The sequence below is a fragment of the Alligator mississippiensis genome, chromosome 11 (genome assembly GCF_030867095.1).
Source record: "Alligator mississippiensis isolate rAllMis1 chromosome 11, rAllMis1, whole genome shotgun sequence".
NCBI classification, from domain to species: domain Eukaryota; kingdom Metazoa; phylum Chordata; order Crocodylia; family Alligatoridae; genus Alligator; species Alligator mississippiensis.
Genome location: NC_081834.1, coordinates 41,160,048 through 41,169,575, shown reverse-complemented (window position 1 = coordinate 41,169,575; position 9,528 = coordinate 41,160,048). Strand labels below are relative to the sequence as shown.

The 9,528-nt window shown below is 54.6% G+C and overlaps 1 protein-coding gene across 2 annotated transcripts; it reads right to left on the bottom strand.

Annotated features, from left to right (window-relative positions):
- Window positions 1-428: 428 nt before the first annotated feature.
- LOC102571741 (E3 ubiquitin-protein ligase TRIM11) lies at window positions 429-8,554 on the bottom strand. Of its 2 annotated transcripts, XM_014599981.3 has the most exons (8): window positions 7,992-8,554; window positions 7,560-7,655; window positions 6,934-7,164; window positions 6,588-6,610; window positions 5,574-5,686; window positions 4,519-4,539; window positions 3,755-3,781; window positions 429-1,758 (listed from the first exon to the last, which is right to left on the bottom strand). In XM_014599981.3, exons 1-8 carry the CDS (start codon window positions 8,406-8,408, stop codon window positions 1,094-1,096), a joined length of 1,593 nt encoding a protein of 530 aa, XP_014455467.1. In that variant the 5' UTR covers window positions 8,409-8,554; the 3' UTR covers window positions 429-1,093. The 2 variants fall into 2 exon arrangements, with proteins under 2 accessions (XP_014455467.1, XP_014455468.1); XM_014599982.3 differs by lacking the exon at window positions 3,755-3,781 and having other exon boundaries at window positions 7,992-8,553.
- Window positions 8,555-9,528: the final 974 nt, after the last annotated feature.

The following is a 9,528-nucleotide window of genomic DNA, read 5'->3' as shown; positions in this document are numbered from 1 at the left end:
GAACTGAGCTTATATAGGAAGGAGTGGAGCGTCAGGTAACAGCAGCCAGGAAGTGGATGAAGTCTTGGGCCCTGTTGAGTCTTTAAGCAGGACAAATCCAGCTTCTGGGAGCACCGAGAGGGTGGTGGGTTGAGATAGGTGCTATGCTGGTAAGGCTAAAAGCGTGGGCTCAAGGCTCCAGGTTTCTGCCCTGGAGGGACTTGGACCCAACAGGTGACAATACTCAAGCAAAGGTAACCTCAGCCCTGTGCTTGCAGGCAGCCTGGCCCAACCCTCCTCATAATAATGTCTTATGAGCAGTCAGGGACCATAAAAAATATTATGTGACCTGCATGTCCAGTGACAACAAACCAGAGCAGCTCATCTGACAGGCAGGAGCTGTTTTTTCAAGTAGTCATGAGTAAAGAATAAACCCAGGAAAATTGTGATTAACCTACAAGCAGTTGGTTAGTTCATAGCTTTATCAAATGTCAGAGAGCTGAGGTCCAGACACATTTACTGAGAGTAACAATAACAGATAGCCTTCTATTAGAGAGACCTGCTGCCACCTGCCCACCCAGCTAGCAAGATCTCCGATCTGCCCCATGTACCTTCCATAGCTGGCAAACATAGCAATCTGCAGAGCTTCAGCCACTACCTACACAACTCTTACATGAAAAAGGAAACAAGAATCAACATAACCTATAATCCCTTTGTAATGACATGTGGGTAATGCTGACCAGAGCCCTGTGGGGGCAAAAAACAGTCTGGCAGTGTATCATCATGGAGACAGAGATGTGGAGCTCTGTCTTTCTGTCCCCCACCCAGCTCTCTGGGGCAGCGGCTGGCTGCAAATGAGGCCCTTCCTGTCCCTGGCCATCAGGAGGTCCCATAGACCCTGCAGTGACAGGCAGTGGCACAGAGACTGCAATGGGGTCATATAGGCAGTCTCTGGCCCAGGACAGTGCAGGCATTGGGGTGTAAAGGGACTTTTATCTTGGGTTGTTCCCAGCAACCTGTGGTGCTGGCTGTTAAAGCTGCTTATACAAAACCCAAACACAGCAATGGCCAAACTGCCCCAGCCATGAGCCAGAGAGATATGGGGGAGCTGGCATCAAGGGAGAGCCACGGCTTTGCCCTGCTCCTCTGCAGGTCCCTGCCCCACCCCTGGGGGCAAAAAGGGGGCTGAGAGCTGGGCCAGAGCTGGGAAGGGATGGCCCATGCTGTGTGTGTCAGGGCCAGCGCTGGGTGAGACCGGGCAGATGGTCAAGGGACCTGCATTTGTGCCCCCATCATTGAGACAAGGACTGAAATAAGGGCACAGGGTCCCAGAGAAGGTGTCATTGAAGGTGAAGAGATGGGACTTGTCAGTCACATTATAAAATGAAACCTTACCTGCCTCGTAGTCCAGGAAAACCCCCACCTGCATGGGCCTCACACGCACAGAGAGGGGAATTCTGCAAGAGGCGCTGGCTTTGTATCCCCTGTCTCGCAGCCACAGGGTCCAGTATCCATTGCCAGGTTTGCATATGATGTCCCCCTTCCTGTGCACAGACTCCCTACACACCCCCAGACCCCAGCGCCTCTTGTCTCCCACCTCCACCTCCCAGTAGTGTCTGCCACCCTTGAACCTCTCGGAGCCAAGGACATTTACATAAGTATCAAATCTCTCAGGGTTGTCAGGTACATCCTGTCGTGTGCCTCCTTCTCTCACACTTTTCCGATCTTCAGACAGGATGAGGTAGGGATGAGCCGTGTCTGGGTCCAGAGTCACATCCACTGGGGAGAGAGAGTCACAGGATCAGGGCTGGTCCCTGCAATCAGATGGAAATTTGCCTACATCCCCAGGAATCAGCTCCCAGCTTTGAAATCACAGGTGCCCAGAGGGAAAATGGGGAAAACCAGAAAAGACACCAGGAGCAGAGTGGGACATTCCCACCCATCCTGTTCCTTCCCTGGGGCAGAGGCATGGGGGAATGAGGGCTGGGTGTTGGACCCATGGGGGGTAAGGAGAGGGGCAAGTGCCAGGGGGTAAGAGGTGGCAGCAGGTCAGGCCCTAGTGGGGGGAGGAGCTAAGAGGTGCTGCGAGGGGTGGGGGCAAGAGGGGAGGATGAAGACAAGCCCTCCGGGAGGGAAGAAGAGGATTGTGGGGAGGGGAAGATGACAGGATAGGGCTGGACCCAGGGGATCTCTGCTCTGAAGTCAGGACTAAAAGCAATTTGTATCCCTGCCTCTCCCAAGCCCAGGTTGGGCTGCTCTGGGGGTGCAGCTGGGACCTGCCATACCCACCAGCCCTATGAGCATAGCACAACTCTCCTCCTCACCCAGCTCTGGGGACAGCCATGTCTGGGCTCAGCTGGTGGAGAGGAGAAGGCAGGGGGCCTTGGGGAGTGGAACTAGACACTGGGGAAGCTGGGCCTGTTGATAATGAGTCTAGGGTCCAGTCCTTGCTGACTGCCTCCTCCCTCTGGGAGCAGCTGCACAGGGGTAAGTGCCAGTTCACACCCATGTAATGCACCTGCTCCAGGGATTTGCACTGGGGCAGCTGCATTGACCAACGGGGCTGGAGGAGCTGCGCTGAAAGGAAAGCACCAGTCCATGGTGCTTTGCGGCCAGGCCCTTGCCAATCTCTGTACAGGACATGTGTCTCTGAGAAGACTGCTGCTGACAAACTCTCACCATTTGTCCCACACACAGATCATCCCAGTGCCAGAGGAAAGACCAGCCCCAACTGTGCCACACAAGCCCTCGCACAGACAATACCCATGAGTGCAGCTCAGAGCAGCAGCGTCCCCATGAGCAGGGCCGGGTCAGTGCCAGGGAGCAGACTGAGGCTGGGTCAGTGCCTGTGAGCTCTGGCAGCGAGCATGGTGCCAGCATCAGTGAGTGATGGGGCCCTTGGTCTAGCCAGCCTGGAGCAGTCAGGTTGTCCCTCAGGATGGGAGGCCCAGCCCAGGAGGGGTTGCATGGTAGGGTCTGCTCAGAGGCATTTTGCTGGGGGCTGATGAAAGGCAGCTGGTGATTTCCTTGTATCTGGTACAGCGTTACCCAGAGAGGTTGCCCAGAGTTATCCAGAGAGGTGGTGGAACCTCCATTCTTGGAGGTTTTCAAGACCCGGCTAGACAAAGCCTTGACTCAGGTGATCTAGTTGGGGCTGGTCCTGCTTTGAGCAGGGGGGTGGACTCAATGACCTCCTAAGGTCCCTTCAACCCTCATTTTCTACGATTCTATGAAACCGTGTAAGGTGCGCATGAGTGATGTATGGATATGTTCAGATTATGTTAGTGGTCTCAGCCATTTGCCAAGTCCCTCTCACATCTACGTGACTGCCAGGTGCAGGCCGATGTACACATGCTGGCTAATCCATGAGGGAACAGCCCATTCTTAGATCTTTGCCATCGTTAAGGCTCGTTGCCTGGTTCTCAGGACATCATTGCTTAAATTGGAGCCCTGAAACTGCCAATCCTTGGTCAGTGTGAAGGCAAATGATCTGGCTGTCTATGGCTCAAGACTGTACTGAAGAGAAGGGATACGGATCCCAGCTCACTCCTGGGCCCAGGATCTCACAGAGTCCAGCCCTGCCTAGGGCCCAATAGGCACAGAGTGCACTGGCAGCAAGGGGAGAAGGCAGCAGGGACACAGTGACTCTGGCTGGTCAGAGGGACAAAGCCCAAATTTGGGGCACTGGGACAGTGACAGAAGCAGATAAAGGAAGTGCAACTCCCCAAGGGGAGCAATCTGGGGTCACTGACACGGAGGGGTCAAGGTCACTCACTTGCATGTGCTCGGGCTCTTCTGTATCCTGGAATTAGCCAGCAGAGAGAGAGGTGAGACTTCACACAGCAATCACTGCAGTGGTACCCAGTGCAGAGACCCTGGGGCAAACCCTGCCTTCCCACCCTGCCAAATGCCTGGGTCTGCCCAGGAGCTGGGGGCGAGGGAGAAGTGAGGGCTGCAACCTTTGGCCCCAGATCTCTGCAGCAATCAGATGAGAACTAAACACCCACAACTCAGGGATTCACAAAGGGAGGGTCCCTTCAGCAGCATGAATCCTGCCTCATCAGCCTCACCCAAAGGAGGGGGCTGGAATCCTGCCTGAGTGGGGAACTGCTGGTGTCACATCCAGGGGCACCAAGGGAGAATCAGTATCACTGTGAAGCCATCACTTCTCCGTGCCCTGATGTTTGGGGTCTCAGTACCCAGCTGTCCCTTCTCAGCAGTGCCCCCTTTGGTCTATTTGAGTCTCAGGCTGTTGTCATCTCAGCAACACACACATCTAAGCATCCAGAGGCAGCTGTAGCCAGGCCTGCCTGTGGGCCTCCTCCCACAGGCCTAGGTCTGCACTGTCTCAGAGACAAGGATAGGAAGGGCCCCCACTCCCCCTTGTCTGTTCTGACCCATGCCCTTGTCACACATTTCCCTGCTGCTGTCTCTCCTCTGCAGACCACTTCACACCACCCAGCCTGCAGCTGGTCCATACAGAGGAACACAGGCCCATCAGTGGTTGCTCCCTCCCCTGGATTTCATCACGACTCTCACCTCTGTCCAGAGTGAGCCGCTCTGCAGGGAAAGAGAGAAAGCAGGAAATTAGATCCCATCAGGGTCTAGATTTCATCTTAGCACTGGTAGGAGTCCCAAGGCTCATCCAAATGCTGTCATTTCCCTTAGGAGCCAATGGGGAGGGGGACTAATGCATGAGCTTCCAGAGGCACAGGGGCTCAGTTGCTGTCAGTCAGACAAGGTGGAAGCCAGGACACTGAAGATCTGGCCCTGAACTTGTCTGTGATAGTGTCTCTCACACCTGTCCCTCTGCTCTGGAAGCCACTCTCCCCGTGACAGCTGGCTGGTGCTGCTGCAAGGTGGGTCACTGTCACTCTGAGCTCCTGCACTCAGACAGTGAGGGCTGCATTGGAAGTGGTCCTTTCCCCATGAAACAGCTTTCCTGGAGCTCCACCATCTGGCTACACCGTCCCTGTGAGGACTCACTGGGGATGTTCATGGAATTCATCTCAGCCCTCCCCAGGCCCCTGCTGGCAGCTGTTTCTGTCAGTGGTCCAGGGCTGGGATTTATTCACCAGCATTTATTCACAGACTCTAGGAAGTGAGCTCCCAGCTCCCTCCCTGTGCACGGCCATTGAGGCTGGGATCACTGGGTCCAGAATGCCAGCTCTAAGTGCCAGGATCTGAGCACTGGTCAGCAAACCCCAGAGGGAGAAAAACCAGGACAACTGATCGCAAGTGCAGCTGAGAGTCTCATGCCTATGCTGAGGTGGCCAGGACCCACATGGGAAGTAGCAAAGGTATGTGTACTCAAAATCATAAATCATATGCTCCGCTTCATTCTCTGCCTGTGCAGCCCTGGAGAGCTGGGATTCCTCCAAGGGCTTTCTCTGGATCTGGACCCCTCTGGAACTGGGCAAAGGGAGCTGAGTCCAGCTCTGATCCCCTTGGAACATGAACATGCAGGCTCCAGTAACACCTAATCCACCAGCACCACCTCCATCTGCAGTTGCAGCTCCGCAGCTTCTCCCCGTCCCTTTTCCCTCACTCTTCCCTGATACACTCAGAGAGAAAGATACGGGGGAACCCCTTACCCAGAAATCCTGTCAGAGCCTCCTGGAGCTTGTTCTCACTAGGGAAATCCCAGCTTCTCTTCTCCAGCTCCAGGAATTCAGGGGCTGGATGCAGAGATGTCACCTCCTCGCCCCTGCAAAGAAACAGGTGCAATTATTTCTTTCATTCATCAACCAGAAGTTTCCCCATCCCTGAGGTCACAAAGGGAATAGGCAAGTGCTGGACCCACAAGACAGAGACACAGTCTCATGAGCCAGTTGGTGCCTGTATAAACAGCTGGTTCCCAGCCATGGGTGTAAGGTCCTGGTATGAAGCCTTTGGTATGGTTTAGACTGTAGCATAGGTGAATTTATAAGCAAAGCTATTTTCATTTGCTAAGAGCTGAGCTATTGTGCAAGTTCCCTTGCACCTATTGAAACTATAGTGTGTGCACTTTATTGGAGAAGTCAATTTACTAATTCCTAAAACATAAAAAATCACTAAAGATGAAACTATAATCAGCTGTTTGCTATTTTAGAACAGTTGAATTTTTTTTCTGTCAGAAACACCAGGCTTAACACCCTGGGCACGACTCCCCATTGTGGCCCCCAGACCTGACACCATCAAGTCACAAGTTTTAGAATGACAGTGTCAGCAGTCTCTGCAGAGCCTGTACCCTGTTTTCACATTCCCGTGATTCATAAAGCAAAAGCTCACTCAGAAACAAGACTATGGACACTGTATTACCACAGCCTGTGCTGAGGCATCCAGCTCTCTCCCCACAAACCCCTGAGCCCCTCAAACAGGCAGACTTTCAGCTACTACAGGTCTCTGCCAGACCCCCAGGGTGGGAGGCCCTGAGCTCCATTAATAATTACCCAACCAGCCTAGCCACCAGGGCTGGGTCGCAGGGTAACAGCAGCAGCCCCAGGATCCTGGGGATGGAGGAGGCTGGATCCAGAGGGGTGACTGTCCCACTATCAGGTGCTAGGGCTAAAGCTGCACCCTGGCCTTGGCCAATGTGGCTCACAGGGCCAGACAGAGCCTAGATGTACCTGTTCACAGCGCTTCTGACATCCTGGAAGGGAACAAGAGAGAAAACAGAAAGTCAGTGCCACGGCCCAGCCCAGGCAATTCTCGCACCAAGGGGAGCAGAGACCCTTTCACACCTGTTGTTCTGCAGGGATGGGGCACCCCCTCCACCCGGCCCTGGGGCTGGTGCAGCCTTTCACCCTGCCCCACTGCCTCCCCAGCTGCTCCAACCCGTCTCTGCAGCTTTGGCCCTTGACCCTGCAGACACCCCAGGCTGCACCCTCTGCACTGGGTCGCCTTGTGAGTTCCCAGGGACTCAAAACCATCATCTTCTCACCTGGGCACTGGGCACAGCTGACGTGGTCTCACCTGCAGGAGCTCATGCGCTGACTGCTGACACTTCCCCTCCAGCTCTGCAATCAGGGCCCTCAGGCGGGCAGTCTCCTCGCACAGGCGGGCAACATTTTCCTCCCTCCTCATCACAATCTCCTCATCCAGCTCTCCCAGCCGGGCCAGCAAAAGGCTCTCGTGTTCAGCCAGGAGCTGGCGCAGGCCCTCGCACTCAAACATCACCCACTGCCTCTCCAGCTCCGTCTGCCTCTGGGATGGGCAGAGAGACATGTAAGAGGGCAGGGCAGGGACAAGGGAATGAGATGGGGGTCCAATCCTTTTCCAGGCTATGTGGAGCACCTCCTTCCAGCCCCACAAGGTCCATCTTGGGGGGTTTCTGGGGGTGACCCCTTGCCTGGCTGAGAGAAGAGTTTCTCACAGTTCCAAGCTGCTTGAGCTCTCTCCTGCAAGGCAGGGGTTAGCAGGGGAAGGCCCTGAGAGCACCGCACTGCCCTGACTCAGCCATGACTGAAGAGCCTTCCCTCAGCCAACCGCCCTGCCTGAGCCACTGGCAGAGCCCCAGAAAATCTTTTCCTCCCTCCCAACTCCACTGAGCAGCACTGAAATCTGCTGCCAGTGCCGACAGCCCAGTGCCAGGCACCTACCAGGAACCTTTCACTCTCCTGCTCCCATGCAAACTTCAAGCCCTGCAGCTTTTCTCTCTTCTCCCTCAGATGCTCCAGGCGGCTTAGGATTTGCTCCTGCAAACACAGAAAATGGCTCTAGCTCCTGATTTCGCTTGTTCACAGCGATAAAATCCTCTCTGCTCAGATGGAGGCTGCGTGAGCATTTCCAACATGTCCAAGCTGGTGGGAGAGCACGACCCCAGCACCCTGGACAATCAATCCCAAGTCAGAGCCTAGGCCTGCCCTGTGTCGTGTTCACCCCCCCTTGCTCTTTCACTCCCAGGATCATGCCTACAACTGATTATCAGGCAGGTCCTGGCTCCATCCCGGAGCTGATCAAACACGTGGGGGCCATGTGATGGCAGAGAAGCTAGGTATGTGTTCCCAGGCTTGGGGACAGCCCTTCCCTACCTTGTAGTCCTGGGCAGCCTCCTCCAGGGGAACCACAGTGTGAGCTCGGTGCTCCCTGGATCTATCACACACCACGCAGATCAGGGCTTCGTCTTCCTTGCAGAAGAGCTTCAGAGACTCCTGGTGCTTCTCACACACACGCTGCCCCTTGGGCTCTTTCCCCACCTGCAGCCTCAGTCGTTTCACCAGCTTGACCATGTTCCCCAGTTGCCTGTTGGGCCGGAGGTTTTGCTGTTGGTGTGTTTCCCTGCACTGGGGGCAACAGAAGTTTGGCTCCGAGCCTCCCCAGCACTCACTGATGCAGGTGCGGCAAAAGTTGTGCCCACAGTCAATAGTCACTGGATCTGTAAAATAGTCCAGGCACACTGAGCAAGTTGCTTCTTCCTGGAAGCTCCCTGCAAAATCCCAGGCAGCCATGGCCCCTCCCCAGATGAGAACAGAAGCTGCAAGCTAGTTTCACTTTGCTGAGCCCGGAAGCCTTTTAGCTTCATGCAGTGGCCGGAGTGTTTCCCTTCCTGTTATTCATAGCAGGCCCTCGGCTGCCTCTGCAGGGAAAGCACCCAGGTCTAGGAGAGAGGGCCAGGTGCAATGGAGGGTTAACACCAGCTCTCCCTGGCCCCGGATCACTTTTCCCAGGCCAGTGTTGCAGCCTCACACTTCCAGGGCAGTCTGTTAGGGACACATCCTCCTGTCACTGTGATGGGCCAGGGTTAAACAGCAAGTGGCAAGGCACGAAAGAGGTAGTTTGGGGGTGTCGGTGCAGGTGGGGAAGGAGGGTGCTGCAGAGGCTCAGTATTAGGGGGAACAGGGGCTGAGAGAGGAATCGGGTTGGTTATTCAGATTGTGGGAAGATGGGGGCATGGGGCAGGGGTACAAGGAAGGGTAACAGGCATTAGGGCTGCTGTAATGACTCTCACCCCAGGTTTCCTCCAAACCAACCACCTCCACCCTGCACTCCTGGAGTACCCTTCTGTTCTTTCCTGATCATCTAAGCTGACGTATTCTGAGGGGAGCCTTGAGTCTAATGAGAGATGCCTTGAGCCGAAAAAGGTTAAGAAACACTGGGTTAGAGGGAGGCTCACCAGAGCAGATATTTGACAAATAACTGATCCAAGAAAACGGAGTGCCTAAAATTTGGATCAACTATATCAGAGTCCCAGGACTCAGCACTTTTTTCCTGTATGCAACTAAATGGCAGGTGTCCAACAAGCTTACTGCAGCTTTTGGCCCTTGTGCACAGCTTGCAATTCTGCATGCTCAGTGGGCTGTGCTCCTACCAGGATTGCCCAGGTATATGCCTAGGGCTGGGTATGTCCTGAAATTTTAGTGCCAGGAAAAATCCAATTCACTGATGTTAAATGCCAGAAGAGGAGGTGGTACCAGAAATGGCTTTATGACGTTTTAGGCTTCATGGTTAAACTCCTTATCCAGTGAGACTGGGGTCCTAGTCCCTGCCTTACTCAAAAGAGGTTTGAAGCTGCATCTCCTGCTTCCAAGTACTCTAACGACCAGGTTGAAGGTTAGGCATTATCCGGAT